The following is a 19,048-nucleotide window of genomic DNA, read 5'->3' as shown; positions in this document are numbered from 1 at the left end:
TCAGAAGAGGAGGATGGGGCGGTGGGAAAAGACTCCCTGACCAGGCTTTCTCCGTCCTTGGCCTCTCTGTAAAATCTGCCATCAAAGAGGCCAGAGAGGATGCTGAGACTGCAAGGGCGGTGCCTCTTTGTCACCTTCAGCACCTCCCAAAACTTAATGTTCTCCTCAGTGTAAGGTTCTCTTACAAGATAAAACTGTCTGTTCTCGTGGTTTTTAAGGTTACAATACTGAAATAATTATGTTCTATGCATAATATATTTAGTAATTGTTTAGGTAATTACAACGCTTTCATATATCTAGTAAATAGTCAATAATTTTGCCTTCAGCAGCTGCCCTGTCACTTCCTCATTGTCTGTAGTTAGTTAGTATATAAGAGATGTTAAAAGCCCATCTGAAATTTCCTTCTGTCTCCTTTTTGCTGTGCACTCACCCAACAGTTCTTTCTCGCATGTGCACATCCATCGCCTGCCTATGTCTCTGCACGCTTGCTCCAGTCCTGTCTCAGTTCCATGTTTTGCAGCACCTGGCTGCTCATCGGTGAGTCAGGGAACTGGGATAGAAAACCTCTCTGTGTCGAAACCAGCAGACATGACTCGGCTGAGAGAGGAAACAGGCCAAGGTTGTGCCGTGTCAGGGATTTTACTTTTCCTGTGCACACATTAACTCTAAGCTCTCCGTTACCTTAGTCTTAAAAGCATGCAGCTTAGAAAAGTGCACATTAAAAATATGTTTTGCAAATATTAAAATATGTTTTGCAAATATAAACTATATTCTGTCCCTCTGGTTTACAAGCATTTGAATGATTAGAGCTTTTAAGGTTATTTTGGGGGTCTTTTATAGCTAGTCCCTTGTTTTGAAAGATGAGATTTAAAGGAGTTCTTATTTTTATAATGATTTAAATTCTGTTTCAGGATAAGTTGGGTCAGGTTAGCAGGTCAGAGGGAAGGGCAGTAATATTTTGTTTAAAAGATTCTAAAATGGCCTATCCTGTCACAAGCTAAATTAGTGCTGTTGGTGAGCCTTTGTAAAGCCACATATTCTCTGAGGTGTCCGTTTTAATTGCAAGCTTAAAAGTATTAAATAGGCAAATGCAGTTTGGGGAAATATCGATGTTATCGCAAACAACAAGGGTAAGCGAAAGCAGAGGGTCAGTATTAGATTTTCCTTTTAAGAACAGCGAAAATCTACACAAAGAGCAAACTCATGGAACTGAGTGACTGATGGTTCTTTTTGTTTGATGTGTTAAATTTCTAGGAGAATAGAAAGGGCTGCGCTTTTCCAGAAACATGGTCACTCCCTGTGAATGGCTTTCCCACAGAAGCAGCATGTTCACCTTTATTGTTTGTCTTTGAATTTGACTTCAAGCTTGATTTCTTGCTCCTTTTATCTGCCTAAATGTAATGTGTAGCAGCGAGAGACAAGCACTTAAATTTAACTTCTTCATGTCATTGTATGGCAAAAGAAGACAGAAACTGGAATTTGCAGGCAGTTTTTCACAGTAGCTGAAGATTAATGTCACTGTGCTCCTCAAAATTGACAATATAAAGTCACTGTTGTAGCTCCATATAACTTTCTTGTTTTAAAATGATTTTTAAGTATGTCTGATAGTACATTTCATAATCAAGCAAATGTTTTAAAGAAAAAAGAAGAATGTTGTATTATGACTCACTTTAGAAGGCAAGTTGTGTTCTTTACAGATGCCTTTAATACTGGATGCCAGGTTGTGTGCCTCCTTTTACAGAGGCCTGGAGCTGCTTTTCCCAAGAAAAAAATGTTTTTTGAAAAAAAAGGAGGGGGGGAGCACGGCTCTGAGAAAAGCGAAAACTCAAGTGTGAGGTGCTGTGAGCTGTTTGAACTGTCGGCTCCTGGGCAGGTATTGACAGGTACTTCTGTGAAGACAGGGGCTGCCCAGCCCCGAGTGCCTGCGGCAAGCATCATGCGTGATGCTGGCATAAAAGGAATGAAAGATCCGAGTGCCCTGTGGGCAGCATAACAGCTGAAATTACTGCATTTCTGCAAAGGAACCTAACTTCCTAAAATACTGAACAAAAATCTCTCCATTGGGATGTTGCCCAAGTAGGCATTATTCCAGTGTTGGATTTATGTTCTTGCATGTTAAATATATGTGAACTATTTCTCTGAAGAGCTTTGTACAAGTGTATTTAAATAAGGCAATGAAGTCTTCCCTAGACACCTCGCTCAGTACCCAGCAGTGGTTTGTCCTCCCATTGTTTTGGGCTTCTCTGGGGCCTTATTCCTTCTATCACTGCTTCCCTGGTTCCTGCAGAAGCTCAGTCCTGGGATCAAAATTCCATTTCTGTCACGTGGGACCGTGTCAGCTCCACCTAGCTCTCAAATTCCTGTTAAGAACGATGTTGCTCGTTTCTCAGGGAGCAGTTGGAGAAGTGCCTGGTTCTGCATTCTTGGGGTTCAGTTATGCAAGCCACCCACTAGCTGGAAAAGGTGGGCACTGCCTGAACCTTTGGTTTGTCCATTTTTGCAGCTGTTTCTTCAAATGATGGAAACTAGTATGAAGTATTAGTCTATTGATTCTTCTATCATCTGAAAGGCGTGGTGCAAATACCAGTAAATAATGCTTATAAAGCATTTTGTGGCTGTCAGCATAGTTTTATCCCTACGTCAGATCTTGGTCTTCAGTTGTCTCTGGTTGTGTTTTTTGATCCTTGTTGCTGAGATAATACACTTTAATTATCGTTTTAATTTCTTAACATAATTTTAGCTTTATTTATTAGCGATGTCACTAATTTTGTCAGAGTAACCCAATTTTGAAATTACCTGTACGTGATGGTCTTTATCAACAGAAAGCAATTCTACTGATTTGGTGGCACTGGAGGGAGCTAAAGACCATGAGGACAAGGTTCATATAAATACTTTGTTGAAACACAATGAGAGGATATCCCATTAGGTTCACCTGTTTTAATTGCTCAAGGCAGCCTGTGGTAGGGGATGTATAGTTATAAGATGCATAGGCTGTTGCCATATTAAAAAAATACATCTGAAATCATAGCAAGCGTTTGTTTGCTGATTTAAACTCAACAGTGTTGAGGGCCTCCAGACAAATTGATATTCTGTAGAGGCACTCTTTAATTAAACTAAAATTATTCATATTGATTTCTGCCTTCTCTTCGACATTCTTAGACTCTTAGTCTAAGTTAGCAGGAAATATTCTTAAACCTGTCTAAGAAGATCCCTATTTCACCTGATTAATTTAAATAAGTTTTGAAAAAATACTCAATTTAATTAAGTTTCCTTTCAAGTTCAGCCCCCACAGAGCACAGGAGCAATGCAGCCAGGGATGCAGTGTTGCTGTTCTGTTGGTTTCTCCTGCTGTATACAAGATCTGTGACGTTAGCTTAGAATTGAAAACAGCTTACAACAGAAAAATCGCTGGTCTTATGTGTAGATACAGACCTTTTTCTACCTTCAAGAAAACAGGCACGACAAAAAAATATATTAAGAATATAGATATTTGGAATTGCAGCAGGATGGGAAAGAAGTTCCAAATCAGCCATGCTCGAGTTCTTGCTTGTCCAACTTGATGGCCTTACAGGTAGTAAAGACCACAGAAACAGTTGGTTGTTTTCTTAATCTTAAGTATTAGACTTCAGCTTTCATTGCTGGTGTAAAATAAAAAATTGTAGTCTTTAGTGTGCAGTGCTCTTGCTGAAATAACTGAAAAAGACAGCGAGCTTGATGGAGTACCTAGGAGTTTGGTTGTTCAGGATGTCTTTGAGAGTCATGGGAGGTTAAAACCATTTCATGCGTCGGGAAAGACAGAAATTGCAGCAGATAAGGCACGGAACAGCCCAGGAGCACAGCCTGCCACCTCAGCTCCCCCAGTCGCCATGCCCAATCCCCACCCTCTGCTCTGGAGTTTGGTTTCCTTGGGAACTCTCCTGGCCCAGCGTACCACTTGCCCTTCGTTCTGCTTCCAATAACACATTAATTGTTTAGACATGGCCGCCGATATTTTGATTTCTGATGAATTTGCTTCTTTTAAACATTGATTCATTCATAGGGATAACTAAAAAGGAAACCAGGCAAACAAAATAGTTCTAAATTGTAGAGAAGAGATAATCTACCATATCCAAAGCAGTGGATTTGATGGTATTTTGGAAGAGGCAGGATCACCACTTAGAGCCAAGTCTCTGTTACATTCAGCCTACCAAAATTAAGGAAGAAAAGTTAGAGAAGAGGGGCAGAAAGCAAAATGAAGTGAGAAATTTTGTTACATAAATGTTTAATTGCTGCTTTTCCCATGATGTTTGTCTTTGCAGTCTATCTGAAAAAAAGAAAGAGTTAATAGGGATTGCACCATGTCCTCCCCACTCCCTTACACCGTGTTCCCGCCCTGGGCTTCCCCTGGAGTCAGATCACCATGTAGTGATCTCATCCATACCGTTACCTTTAATTCCTATACCCAACCTTGGCCATGGCTCAGCTTATGTTTCTCCCTGGCATGGCAAAGTATTTTTCTGGGGCGGGGTGAGGGGCTGTTGTGAAGTTCTTTGACGTCTACAGGCTTGTACTGCGGAGCCTCGCAGGCACGCAGTGCTGCGTTGGTGTTAATCGCTCTGTTTTGGTCGTTGTGAGAGTGTGAAAATACATTCATACAAGTTCGCAAAGTCAGAGTGAAGGCAGCTGGAGCAGCCTTAAGTGTTAGGGAGTTGTGTCGGTTGTCAGTGGGAGGAAGCTGTGCGGGATGGATTTCGTTCGGAAGACCGGTGGTCGAGTATGGTCAGAGGCCAATGGCTGTAATGGTCAGGGTAAAACGTGTCCCTGGTCATTAGGAAGCGTAAAGAAGCTCAAAGGATCTCCTTGGTAGAGGGTTCCTCCAGTGCCATCGCTGGAGGTGGAGGGATCCAGAAGCCACATCAGGTCAAGGAGAAGAGTTGACAGCAGAGGGGACCTGGCAGGCACCCCACGGAGCCTTTCCAGGAGGGGTGTTGTCCAGGTTTGGGTGGGGTTTCTGCTCTGCAGCCTTCTCCCACTCATCTTTCTCCCAGACAAAACCGGAAAGTTTGTCCATTATATGAGCCAGAAGGGGCCATCTTATAAGAATTCATCGGTTGCTTTCTTAGGGAAGAAAAGAAATTATATATAGTTCAATTTTATATAACTTAAATTAAAACTTGTAGTTGAATATAGCCTCTTTAACTAACTTGGAGTATCTTTAAAAAAAAATAACCACAATAAATCCAGCACTGCACTGCATTACGTGTAATAAAGTACAGTTTCCAAAATAATTGTGTAAAAGTGCTGTTTTCTGAAGCATTCGTTGTGCTGACAGCAAATGGGCAAACTGGATGTGGGAAAAGGAAGAGGGAAGGGGAGTTTACGTACACGTACGGTTTCCAGCCTGGATGGGAGTTACTGTACAACTTTTAGAAATGAAAATATCCATGTAGGGACCTAAAGGAATCCTGTGGGCTGATGGTGCAGTTTGTGTGGAGTGCGTGCATGATGCCTTTGTGGCAGACGGAAGATATTTTACTGTGGCTTAAATGCTTGTTATAGTTGCAGGTTTTTGGTTACCATCTGGAGTCTCTATTGGTTTTTGATAAAGCGACAATTTTACGTTTTGGGAGCGGTGTTCACTGTGTTATATCACGCTGACTATTTCCAGGGTCTGTGAAACAGCAAAAACTTAAAACTTCGGTCTGACTCCTGCACTGTTGCTTTCATAGGCTGTAGAAAATATTGAATCTCCTGATTATACAAATGTCTTCTGTTGGGTAATATTGACAAATATTCTGAATAACATTTTTGACATAACATTCTGTTCCCACACAGATAATTTGGATGTAATTGAATGGGTTGATCAAGAGTCTGTGCTAAAAATACGACATTTTCTCACCCACTAAGCGAAAGAAAATGCTTGCTCAAAAGGCGGTTTTGTCAAGCAGAGCCGTTGGGAAGTGGGCTGGGTTATGCCGCGACTACTAGTTCTGGCTTCCACCTCTGCAGGCGCAGCTGGTTTGTAACCCTGGCGGGGTCTGTAGCTTTGTCCCTGGGGAGGGTCCAGGGCGACGGCGCTGATGGGGAGCAGGGGAGCAGCCCTGAGCCTCACCAATGCCTGGGGAACCTCCTCCTGAACGGGCACCCTCGGCAGCCTGGGAAGGCTTTGAGCTGGAGCAAAGCGCTCCAGCCCCTGCAGGATTCCATCTGGGACGCCGGTCAGACTCACAGGAGCACTTAACTACACTGGAGCCAAAAACGTACAGAAATAGTTAGAGGGGAAGTTCTGAAGATCTCTATTTTTCTGGTTTTCCTTGTTTTAATGGTCTCCTGGGCAAAAGCCTGCATTGTTGCAGTTTCAGAAGCGCTACGGTTTTGCTGCAGCCGAGGGGGAAAGAAAGGAAAATAGACTGTAGGGAAAGACTGACTGTTTAGCATGCAATAAAGTAAGTTTCATACTTCTCCCCATCTCCTATCAAATAAATCTCACGCTAACGAGCAATCAAAGCCGTTTCTCTGCCGCTGCTCAGCACCAGCCGAGCCGCATTGTACCTTTCCAGCCTTTGAAACGGCCTGTGCCTATTTTTATTTGTCAGGCCGGGGCCGGGCTGGCCCCATTCCAGATGTGTCTCACAAGATTTGGTGCTGATGAGCTATTTATAGCACTGTGGTTCCATTGTCATGGCAACCGTGCTAGAGGCCAAGGCGGCTGGGAGCTATTTCTGGACTTGTGCTGTAATGTAAAACTGATTGGGAAAGTTAGTGCATCCTCTAAGCCAGACTAACTTTAGACAGGCAGAGGGGGGAATTAAAAAAGAGACAACTACAACCTCTTTAAATAGATTTTTCTTCTTCTCCTGACTTTCCCCGGTTTCTCTTTGCAGCCTCTAGCAGTTTGCAGAGGGGTGGTTTGCCTTCTGCTGGGTTTGTCTAAAATTCATTCATGCCTCCCGGCAGATTACGCTGCTTTAATTATGCAGTTTAGGAAGCAGGGTGCGTAACCGGCCTTGTTTTTAGGGCAAGGTTTGTATTTCCCCAGAACAGAAAAATACAGGGGCTCTGCGGCCGCTGCTGGGGGATGGTCAGGGGTTTTTGCAATGGTTGCAGTTCTTTGAACCCCGCAGTTTTAATATTCTATTTTTTGTGTGTGCCTCATGTTCTCCACACCATATAAGGAACTGTAACCTTGATTACCACAAGATGATTCCAAATATATGGAGTCATACTTTTCAGCTTTCTCATTATTTGCTTCAAAAATTAGACCCATGGTGCCCCTCCGCCTCCAAGTGGCTGGAATGCTGCGAGGTTCTGCTGTAATTACAGCTGGGGCCGCCCGCAAAATCACTTTTCTGGGATATGTACGCATTAATACTATCTATAATTAAATTCTGAGCTCTAGAGTGCTTTTAAATCTTTTTGTGTGACTGCCGCTTCGATAAGGAGATCATAATAACCAGTTGACTTGAAATTGGAAATAAGAAAATGTTTACAGCTCCTTGAGGAAGTTTTCTACAGAGTTGTCTTTTGGTTTGCTTCTGTTCCAGCCTTACACTACATTTTTTAAGTTCATTTTACAATATAAATCTGGTTTTGAATGGGGTTCCTGTGTCTGAGAACTGACACGCATTTTGTTACAGGAACATCAATGTTTTTACATGCAACGTAGAGCTCTCCTAACAACGCCAGTAGTATTTGTTGCAGTGCTATCTCTACCTGCCTGTGTCTGAAGGGTTGGGTTTTTTTTTCTTAATTTTCTTACTGAAGTAGTTCAAGTAATTGCAAAGGATTTGATGGATTTTTTTTCCCCCCTCTCCCCTTATCTTTTTGGGGGGAGAAAGTGTTGTTTAAGGGGTAAAAAACAGCCATGCCTTTCTGAATACATTTTAAAACATCCAGTGACGTGTTTGTGGCCATCTTCTGTGACCACCCTAACAAGAAAAACCCCACCTCTGCAAATCATAGAATATATCAGTATATCTTTAAAAACAAAACAAAAGTCTACCAATGTCCCAATTTTAATTTTTAACCTCATTTTGAGGAAGAACATGGCAAGTTTGCTCCATATTTGCAGGATACCATAAATACTAGGCAGACTGAATGTTTGCTTATTTTATTTCCATCATTCCTATAACTTTTCCTGCTTCTCTTGCAAAATAAACTGGCTGAAATATAAAAGAAATCTTTTATCACCAGTTTAAGGAGTAGGATTCCCCCACCTTGGTGTCCTGCTTGCACTTGAAAGTAACCCCTGTGCCCTGGAGTCGCCGTCGGGGTGTGCCTGCATGGGGAGCCCTGCTTGAAGCTGTAACAGACCTGGCTTTTCAGGGTTTGGAAAACTCTGCTGTATTAACATGTTTTTAAAAGTCACAGTATATACATGTTATATTTATCCACTTAAATACTCTTAAAAAGAGCATGGTGTCTTGTGCTAACAGTGCGACTCCAGCTTCAGCAGAGACAAAATAGCTGAAGAAACAATTAAATAGTGAACTCTTTCGCTTTTAGACAGCCACTGCTGAATAACATAAAGGTTTATGGCAAGGACTGAAAAGGGAGCAAAGTGGAAGTGTAAAGCATGATCTGTTCTGAGAAATAAAAAATAGGCTTTTGTTTTTAAACACTATTAATGTTAAGTTTCCTCTTAAAACTATTTTTGGGAGCTTTGAGTTGGTTTTATAGCCCTTTTAGGGTACAGATAAAGAAGTAAAAATCTGCTGGGCATTGACACAGTTTGATCTTTAGGAAGATCAGTAAACGAATATTAATTATTTTCAGATATAGAAACGTGAATTGTAAGGACTGTTTTAGAGGTGATCAGGGTAAATACAACTTCAATTCTTAGTAAAATCTTGATAATGCTTAGTAATATTAAGGTTAATTTTTAGTAATATCTTGATAAAAATACATGACTCACAGGAAGTGAAAATTCCATTTCCACTGACTCAGGGGACTCTGGGCAATTAACTTGCTCCCTGTGTGCCTTGATTTTTTTCCCTAGCTTTAAAATAAGGTTAATGTAAGGTGTGCATTTGAAGATGTGGTGGCAGAGGCAGGAAATGCAGCATGGTGAAGGCAGGCAGGAGCTGCGAGTATGATTTTACTCTCTGTAAAATACCTTCAGGCTTTCAGAGGCAGGAACTTCACAAAAACAAAGTTCCAGTACAGCATTACAAGTTATAACAACTGTTGTGTTTAATTGGGATTGAAATTTTGAATTGAATTGAATTTTGAATTCTTGATCTTTAGTGTCTTACTAACACTAAAGGTGAGATCTTAATACATCTTTTGAGAGAGACGCTTTATATACAAATTCAGGTTACAACTTGACAGAAGAGATATCTGATGGAAATAAAGCTCTTCAAATCTAGGTGTGTTGTCAGTTCGAAGAGATCTTTCCAGTATTATTCTAGACTGAAAACAAAAGCTCCACTTCACAGAGGTAAAAAAAACCCCTTGCCTGTCAACCGTTTCATCAGATCACAAAGAGTGAAATTTCAAGTCACTGTTTATTGACAAGGCTGTCAGGAAATGCCGAAGGAAAAGTGGTCTTGTTTTCCCCCTCTATGTTCTTCCCAAAATGGTGAAGTTGTGTTGTTTCTTGAGGTAGAGAATTTAATGTTACACACATTCTCAGTGGTGAAAAAATGAATGCAGGCTGCAGCTCTGAGGCTGGCTGCAGCATTGTGTGTTCAGGAAATTCCCCCCCGCATAGGGATAAACAACGCTTTCCATATGAAAAAACTCCAGAATAAAGCATATATCTTGATCAGAAAGCTGTGACATGGTTTTGACGAGATAGGCTTATTAAAATTTGGTAAAAATTGGAGATACATATGTAACTTAATTACGTTGTGTAGGGGCTAAGGACAGGTTCTGTGTGAAGTCTGCCTCCTAAGTGCACCCCTTACAGCTGAAGCTTGATTCCTCACAAAGACTTGTTTAAAACATTTCACATGTGTTTTTCTTTCCTTCCTTCCTGAAAAAAAAGAGACCCAAAAATAAAATGCATGTTTTATTTCACATTAAGTTTTTATTAATCCTTTTTGTTTTAATATCCCAGGGACATATCTGCTGCTGTCCCAGAGATGCTGATTCTGCACTGTTGCTGACTACTGATGACCTACAGTCTTGTTTTTTATAACGTGTGTCATAGCAGTATCTGTGTTTTATAACACAAGCAAAAAGTGCCTTACACTAAGTGACAGCGTTTCGCAGAGCAGTAACTGATGCTGTTATTTAGTTGTGTCCAGAATCCAGCCCTAAGTGAGAATCAGCAGCGATGCTGAATGAATGATTTGCCTTCCACAAAATTGCTTTTGCATATAATCTCCAAGAAAATTTTACAGAAGAAAGAACCTGACTTTGTAACTTGGTGCATGACTTGATCGCAGTGTAAAATTGGGTTTTGTGGTTTTAACAGTTCTATTTGAATTATTTCACCAAGGTCATTTTTATTTCTCCCTGTGAAATTCGTTGCTGCTGTAGTAGATGGGCTTATCTCCAGTAGACGTAGAACGATTTATATCAGCAGTGAATTTAGCACACAAAGTAGCACTGAAATAGCCTCACTTGTGTTTGGGGTAAAGCATACCAAGAATTAAAAATAGAAATTAATGATGATGATGAATTTGGTTTTATTTTGGATTAGGCTTTGTTCTCATCTGACTTGATTAGAAGTTTAATTTAGTGGATAAACTATTTGGTCTTGACTGACGTTAACTTGGAAGTCCCCATACATAGCGCATTGATCTCTTCTGAACTCTCATGCTCCCACTGTTGCTCCTTATTTTAGATTTATCAGACTGGATTGAATTTCTGCTAGTCTTACAGACTAGCTAGTTCTTTCTGCTAGTTCTTCTTACAGACAGGTTTATTTTTCAGTTGATCAACTGAAAGAATGATTCCCTTTATGTTTGAGCATAAAATCAAACTGGTTTTTAATGTCTTTAGTCCTTTCTAAAGTTGCTAGAGCAGACTTGTATGAAAAGGCCCACGCACAGGAGAAAATCTTCATTTAACGTATTGTGTTTCTCCGTTTTCCCTAAAATGCCACTGGCAACAGGGTAGGTTTGCTGGTAACTATCACACGGTGAAAGACTTCCTTCTTGAACAAGTATTGTTAGAAGTACCAGATGTTGCTGAATGTTGGAACTCATTTTAGGGGGGAAAGAAGAAATGTTTGTTCCATTACGACTTGTTTTACCTGGCATGAACGTTGCTATTGGAATTCATCTCAAGTACAGTACTGCTGCTCCTATGTGGCTGATGTTTTTCAAGGAAATCATAGGCCTAAAAATAGTCTGCATAAACAACAGTAAGAGGTTTGTACTTTCAGTTCCAGGTTTTAGCAATATCTTGTTATTTTCTAATTGTCAGTTTCCAAAATCCATTAAGCTGATTAGCGGAGTGTTTAAAAACAAAACAAAACCCAAACCCAAAAATCTACTTCTGTGCTTAGATAAATTTGATACAGAAGGGCTGGGTCACTCTAGTGATCACCTTTGTATCTTATTGAAGGTGTTGTGTTCTGAACACTTTTTCCAGCATCAGCCAACTGGTAACATTGCCACATGATTCTGAAACTGTGATCTTAGGAGAGAATGTAATGTTGAAAGACTCCTAGTAGCTGGAATTCATGATTGTGGTGCTTATTTATCGTCCTCTGAACACTGAACAGAAAGCTTTACTTTTCCTTTGGATTGAAAAAAACCTAAATAAATTACTTACTGGCCTGGAAGAGAGGAGGAAAAAAATTCAGGTTGCAAATGGCAGAATGCATTTTGTGATCAGTCTTACCCTGGTATATCTGTTTTTATCTGTCTTCACAACCTCTTTCATGATGGAAATAAATCTTTATGCTTTGCCTCTTGTATTTAGTAACATATTCACTGAGATACGTTTTACTGTGTTTAGAATTCTGTAATTCAGACTAAACAAAATTTTTATTTGTGTCTGAAACAACATGCCCACCTAGTTCCACCTGGTGAAAAAGGCATTACGCTGAAGCCACTGTTAAAACATTCTGCTGGTTTTCTTTCTCCCCCCTGTTCTTGGTTAGATGTTCTGCAGTGTCAGTTGGGAAGCAGGGGCTGAAACTGAGAGCTAAGACCCTTGCTGATTTTAATGTGGATTTGGTGACTCATTTCTGAATCTGGGATATGTCTACCTTTTTTCTCCTTTAAATTGTAGCCTGCGACCATAGTTAGTGCACTTCCAGCGTACCTCCCTACGTGTAGGGATAGGAAGGGAAAATTCACCTTTTCTATGTGATTTCTATTTCATAAAGAGAAGAAATCATGCAAAGGAATTTAAAGGGAAACAAAGTATATTGGTTTCAAGACTGATTAATCATTAATGTTAACTGTAGAGGCATTTCTTGCTCTCCCCATAGTATTAAAATGAGAAGTGTCTGAGCACGGTGTAGCCCTGTGAGAAACCTGGAGGGGAACCAGCCAGTTCATAAAGTGTTAGAGAGTTCCTCTAATTTGAGAAGGAAAAGTTAATCTTTTTTTGTTCTCTTCCCAGTTTTCTAGACAAGATTGACATAGTCAAACAAAACGAGTACACGCCGTCTGACCAGGTAAGGGAAGTCTCATTAAGATATTGCATAACTTGTGTGCCCCCTCTGTCTTTGAGGATAATGATCTCATTAATGTTTAATTTATTGGCACTAATACAGGTGTTACCATGCACTGTATGTATTTAGTATTCCAGTAAAAATTATTTTGTCATTTAGATCGATGTTTATGCATGTAAAGGCACTGTGAAATGAAAATCCACCTGGGTTTAAGACTTACATTGTATTCCGTGATGCTAAACCTCAATTATGCATTTGAATTAGATCATGATGGTTTGCCCTCCTTGCTGGTAACTGTCATGTGCTTGCTTCTTTTGATGCAAAGTTGGTTGATGTCTTCTTAGCCCTGATGGCTCCCACTCTAAACCAGATTCTGTAATAATAACCTTCTCAAAAGATTTTAATTTTTTATCAGAATAGGCATTTTGATTTTCATTTTCTTACGGATAATCTGAGGATCTCTTTACGACCAAATCCCCAATGTAAAATCACATTTATATACCTAACTTTCTACCCATAAATAACGCAATTAAGCCTCTAGCATACGTTTTTATAGGATAAACAACCAAAAAACGTATTAACGTTCCAAAAACTTTAGAGACGTTATTGATGAGAGAGCAGTTTGTATACTTTGAAGTTGAGTTCAAGACTAAATTAATCATCTATTTTTTAAAAAATCTGAGGGCTTTTATATATGATGCTTTCTTATCTCTGAAATAATTCTATTTTCAAGGAACAAAATATTAAAAATACAGGTTACTGTATTTGAAATTTGAAGCCACTAATCTTCAGATGTGAAGTTTAAATACAAGTATCAGCTTTATACTGGAGGCTAAGGTGTCAGGAGTTTAACTGGTATTGACTTTACGTGGAGTACAAAGTAAAGTACTTATAATTTACTTCTAGCAATTAGTTACATAAGGTGAGTGTATCAGTAGTTACTTAAGTAAAATAATTACATACTTTTACGCCTGTAAGCAAGCACAAATGCTTACAGTGCTCATTTGGGCCTATTGACTGCATTGAAGCTCCCACGAGTGCGCTGTAACGTGGGCCCTTTGGATTATCCTCTGGGACATTACGTGTTTCTCCTAAGAGTGTAATAAACAAATCACTTTTTTGCTTCTTCCCCTGAGGTGGGCGAGTGCTTTTTTGTTTTCTTTTAACACACTTATATTGATTTCTGGAGATGCAGAGCTCCAGAAAGTCCAGTTTTCTAAATCTGAATTTTCAAACCATTTAAGACAGAAGTTAGAACAACATTTAAATACAGGCATGTTTCAATACAAGTCTTAAAATAGCCAGATGACAATAATTTACTATCAGAAAACTGATGTTAAAATGTAGCCATTTTGTTTAATGATTTAACAGTGTTGTCTAACCTTTGGAATTTGTGTGGTTTTGACTGACCAGTTTGGTACCCATATAGTAAGAACAGAGCTTCTATTGTGCATATAATTTATTTTTTTTTTTTTACAGTCTGTTCACTGATGTGATCTTGTCTGCTGCGAATGTTACTATTTATTTGCTATTTAGACCTATTATGAAGAAAACAAAAACTTTCAGTCTTGAATTATACAGCCCCTAGTTGAATTTAAAGTAGTATTTCGTAGTTAGTTATATTTGGACTGGGCACTGCATACAGCAGTCACGGCTTTGCAATTGCAGTAAATAAAAGCCAATACTCTTTGGTTTTTTAATAGAGTTTTGTAGCGCTTACAATTTTAATTGTTTGTAGCTCACAGCTTCTGGTTATCATTTATAACGCTCTATGCCCCGATTCTGCAGAGCAGCAAACACTGTCAGTACTGGGTAATGGGCTTTTATTTCTGTTGGTGGAGATATACAGAATTATGAAGTATCTGTGTTTAATCTGTGGCTTTTCTTTTTTTTTTCCTAGGATCTTCTCAGATGCAGAGTTTTGACATCAGGAATTTTTGAAACCAAGTTTCAGGTGGACAAAGTAAATTTTCAGTAAGTATCTTCATCTTTCTCTCTCTCTCTCTCTCTGTTTTTCTTTTTTTTTTTAAAATGCCATGCAGACACATACCAGGGTAAAGTGGAGGACAGACTACCCTATAGGCATTGCGACTACTGTGTTTCTCAAGTTGGTGTTTAATAGAAAGCAAGTGTCTTATTATTTTCTTAATTTAGTAGTCTGGCTTTAAAAAGAAGTGCAACTTGAGTGTCTAATTTTCTGCATTTATTTTGGATCACAAAGAAGAAAATATTTTAGATCCATTTTTACTGATGCCTTTTCTGAGTATTTGATTTTTGCTAGTTTATATAGTGAAATACCTAACCAAAAACTTTGTACATCTCTAACTAACAGAAAATACATGTTCCTTTTCTGACCCAGTTTAGAAAGATTGCTTGATGCGAATAAAAATGGCTGAGCTTTAGTCTGTTCTTGTTGACTTTAGATCTGTAATACTCATTTCAGCAAAGGACTTGTTGCAGAACCTTTTTAATGTCTTAGCTTGTAAGGGAGAAAATGAATCCACAGTGCACAAACGCTAGGATTTCTAACCTTCAGGTGCAGGTCTTAGTGAAAGTAAGCATAAATATATTTAGTGATGAAAGCTCTGCTAATGGACTGTTGCCTGTTCAGGTTCTCATAATCCTTTCATTTCATAAAATCCAAAAAGAATGAAGTCCTAAAATTTCCTATGTTTTCTGTTTGCATTTGGAAAAAAAAAACCCAAACACAAAATGTGCTCTGAACTGGATTTATGTTTTTTTCTTAGTATGTTTGATGTTGGAGGGCAACGAGATGAACGCCGAAAATGGATCCAGTGTTTTAATGGTATGAGTAGAACTTCTGTTTTTTCAATAAAACCGTTCTCTGCAAAATTTTAATGCCCGAACTTTATTTTCTCACTGTGTGAGAGCTATCTTCTTTTCTGTGTAGCTTGATAAGGGATTATCTGAACAGTCACACTGGATGGAATTTTTCTTGACATATTCTGTGCAGTTACAGACGTTTATATGTTTAGGGAGAATGTAGGTGGAAAGGAATTCAATTTTGGTAACTGAAGATAGCTTGTCTTTGGCTTCCCTCTCTTCATTTAATTAGTTTTGTTTGGTGGTGGGTTTGTGCATTATGGGCCAGTTTGTGCGAGTGTTAAATTCCAAGCCATATTCTCTCTTCTAAGTGAAGTTTTACCTCTGTTTGTACCTCCACAAAAATATACCACTACAAGATAATTAATATATCCATCAAATCAGAATATTGTATTTTTGCACGTAATTGCAGCCACACTGCGATGTCCTGGGTGCTTCTTTCCAAAGCAGTACCAACCTGCTAATGCAGTATGAGACTGCAGGTGACATCTGTCTCGTTAGCCACAGTGTTGCGTACGGGGGGTGATGTGCTGCAGCATTCTGTAGTGGAGCCCCGAAGTGCCGCTGTTGAAAACATTCATGGTAGAGTTCATAAACCTGCACTTTTCTAGGGAGCCACACGTAGGAATAGAATTTCTTGCAAAACAGCCCCAAGGGTAGGCCCTTACTAACGACTGATAAACAAAAACCCTCATTTAAGTAACCTGCATATAAGCTGGATTCCTTGGAATGCTAACATAGGACCAGCCTAGAGAAGGGTAAGACCTGAAACATCTGCAGGCGTTTTGTAGGATCTGAAGTTGTAACAAAGACATCCCCATCAGTTCAGTTCAGGTGAATATGTTCTTAACTCCCACACAATTTAAAGTACGTAGTTTGTGTGTATTTTAAGCTGAAAGAGGGGAGATTTAGATTAGACATTAGGAAAAAAAATCTTCCTAGTAAGGGTAGTGAGGCAGTGGAAAAGGTTGGCCAGAGAAGACTTGTTCCTGGGGGTGTTCAAGGCCAGGGTGGATGTGGCTTCTCAAAGCCACAGTGGGAGGTGGCCCTGCCCTCAGTACTGGGGTTGGAACTGGATGGGCTGTTAAGGTCCTTCTAACCCAAACCATTCTATGATTCTCAAGTGTTGGATGTACCTTCACTACAGCTGTTTATTTTACTCTGTAGCTCTGTTTAGATGTGGAACCTCTCTATGCACAAGTTTTCTTAAAGCTAGAGGTGATGAAAATGCTTCTGTCTTCTTTGTTGTGTGGACAGCTATGCAAGTCTGTATTTTGTAGAAAAGTACTAATGAGATCCTACAGAATAAAGTAGAATGCAACTTAGAATTCATCGTATTTTGCTACAGTTACAGTCACAGAGTATCACCTGAGCACTTTATATATGTGCGGAACTGCTGTGCAATATTTTCTTTGGTGCTATTAATAGCAGATTTGTTTGGGTTTTGCCTCTTCTCCTTCCTCTTCCTGTTGTCTCACAATCTGACTCATCTCTTCTGCTGTCTGAGGTAGTGAGTGTAGAAGTCAGTGTAAGGGGTTTGGAGCAGCGCAGCCACACAGAATCACAGATATCTGGATTCTGTGATCCCATGAATGTCTCCCAGGAAGGAGGCAGGGGCCTTGGAGCAGAGTAGTGCACTATAAGAGAACTATAGCAATTAACCATGAATTCACAGCAATCTACTATTTTTATTATTACTATTCATGCAGATCAAAAATGCCGTTTGTCCTGAGGGCTTCTTCCCCCCAAGGCCTTTCTGACAGCTCAGAGTTGCTTTCTAAATTTCTTTAAGCTTTTAAATCACCCCTTAGATGTCTTCAGTTTCTCTCTCTTGCTTCTGTTCCTTTCTTTTCTACATTTTCTGTCAATCTGTCAGCTTCTGCTCTGTGGCCTTTCCTGTCTTTGATCGTTTCTTCACTTTTTTTTTTTTCTGGAAGCTGGAAGTCTGGCAGCTTTTCTTTTACTTTGGCATTCCTGGATATGTCTTGTCTTCTGAAGTTCAGTATTAACTGATGGATATTTCTTGATTTAGATGTGACTGCTATCATATTTGTGGTGGCGAGCAGTAGCTACAACATGGTTATACGAGAGGACAATCAGACCAATCGGCTTCAAGAAGCACTAAACCTCTTCAAGAGTATCTGGAACAACAGGTCTGTGAATTGAAGTTTCATTGTTCATATTGAATAGATTAGTAATCCTGTCTTATAGTATAGTCCAGATGTGTGTCCTGGGCCTGGCTAGGAGAGAGTTAATTTCCTTTGTAGCAGCTCATACTGTGCCAGTTTAGATTTTAACCAAAACAATCCTGATAACACACTCCTGTTGTAGCTGTTGGTGTTTGCAGAGCATCGAGGCCTTCTCAGTTCTCACTCTGCCGCCTCAGTGACACAATGAGCTGGGAGGGACACAAGCAGGCAGATGGCCCAAACTAGCCAAGAGGTGTCCTATGCCATGGAACGTCATGCTCGGCAATGAAAGGGCAAAGGAGGGGTGTCAGGAGCGTTTGTTGTCTTGCTGGGTATTGTGTCGGCCCACAGGATGTGGTGACTGATTGCCTTTGCATCACTCCTTTGTCTTGCTTTTGTCTTTCTTCCTTCACTTACTAAACTTTACTATTTAGGGTATCTATTATCTTGACCTCCAAATTTTCTTGCTTTTATTCTTCCTTTCCTCTGCCCCTCTCCCACTGAGAGGGAGGTGAGCAAGCAGCTGTGTGGTGTCTCGCTGCCCTCCAGGGTTGACCCATGAGGGCAACATAGCCTGTGTTGTTGCTTCTCACCGCGCAGGCCAAGGCAGTCTTTGGTCACAACCACCTGCCTGTTACGTCGATGTCTCATGTGGAGACTTAGGTTGGTAGTTGCCGTATTGAGGCTGAAGTTATTAAAGCAGGGGTGGAATGGTACCCTAAGAAGTGGATACACTCACTTATTTGACGTATTTGGATTAACAGCAGAAAATGGGCAAATTTTCCTTGCCCCGATTAGAAGCACACAAATTGAACCCAGGGTGTGAACACCCAGACTGGATTCAGGTATCAAAGGAACCTGTCAAAATTATCCTAGTGTGTCAATGACTGTTTTCTCCAAAGCCAGATTATATTTTGGTTTTGCTGCATGCTCCCAGCTGTGCCGTCTCAGAGCATTTGGCTTCTATTTTTTGCAGGTGGCTACGGACCATTTCAGTAATTCTTTTCCTGAATAAACAAGATTTGCTAGCAGAGAAAGTTTTGGCAGGGAAATCTAAAATAGAAGACTACTTTCCAGAATTTGCTCGCTACACTACACCAGATGATGGTAAGATTTTTAAGTTTTATTAGCAGTTAATAATTTCCTTGGTAATCACATTGGTAATGTTTTTGGTTATTTCAGCTAAGACTTGAAAAGCCTCAGGTAGATGTAATCTTCACTGCCTTTCAGCCAAACCGTAATGTTGAACTTTAGGTACTAGTAATGAGAGAATCCTGTCTTTTATACATTTAACGTTAACAATTCGTCATGCCAAAATCCTGTTACTTTGCCGGTGCAGGGCACAGTACAACTTGTACTGCAGAGGTGCAGCTGTAGTCTTTAAGACACAATAGTCACAGTTGGTTCTCTTGGTGTATGTCACAGGTAGTTGCCTGCGATGATCCCTTAGTCACAGGTA

General features: G+C 39.9%; 1 protein-coding gene across 2 annotated transcripts in view; it reads left to right on the top strand.

Moving 5' to 3' along the window:
* Positions 1-19,048, top strand: part of GNAS (GNAS complex locus) — a 153,576-nt gene that overhangs the window by 126,490 nt on the left and 8,038 nt on the right. For both annotated transcript variants that reach the window (XM_054081941.1, XM_009570256.2), the window contains exons 6-10: positions 12,505-12,559; positions 14,457-14,530; positions 15,304-15,362; positions 17,433-17,553; positions 18,566-18,696. In XM_054081941.1, the coding sequence (XP_053937916.1) occupies positions 12,505-12,559; positions 14,457-14,530; positions 15,304-15,362; positions 17,433-17,553; positions 18,566-18,696 (440 nt within the window). The remainder of the gene's footprint in view (positions 1-12,504; positions 12,560-14,456; positions 14,531-15,303; positions 15,363-17,432; positions 17,554-18,565; positions 18,697-19,048) is intronic.

The sequence above is a fragment of the Cuculus canorus genome, chromosome 16 (genome assembly GCF_017976375.1).
Source record: "Cuculus canorus isolate bCucCan1 chromosome 16, bCucCan1.pri, whole genome shotgun sequence".
In the NCBI taxonomy this organism is placed as follows: Eukaryota; Metazoa; Chordata; class Aves; order Cuculiformes; family Cuculidae; genus Cuculus; species Cuculus canorus.
This window is presented reverse-complemented; position numbering and strand designations above follow the sequence as displayed.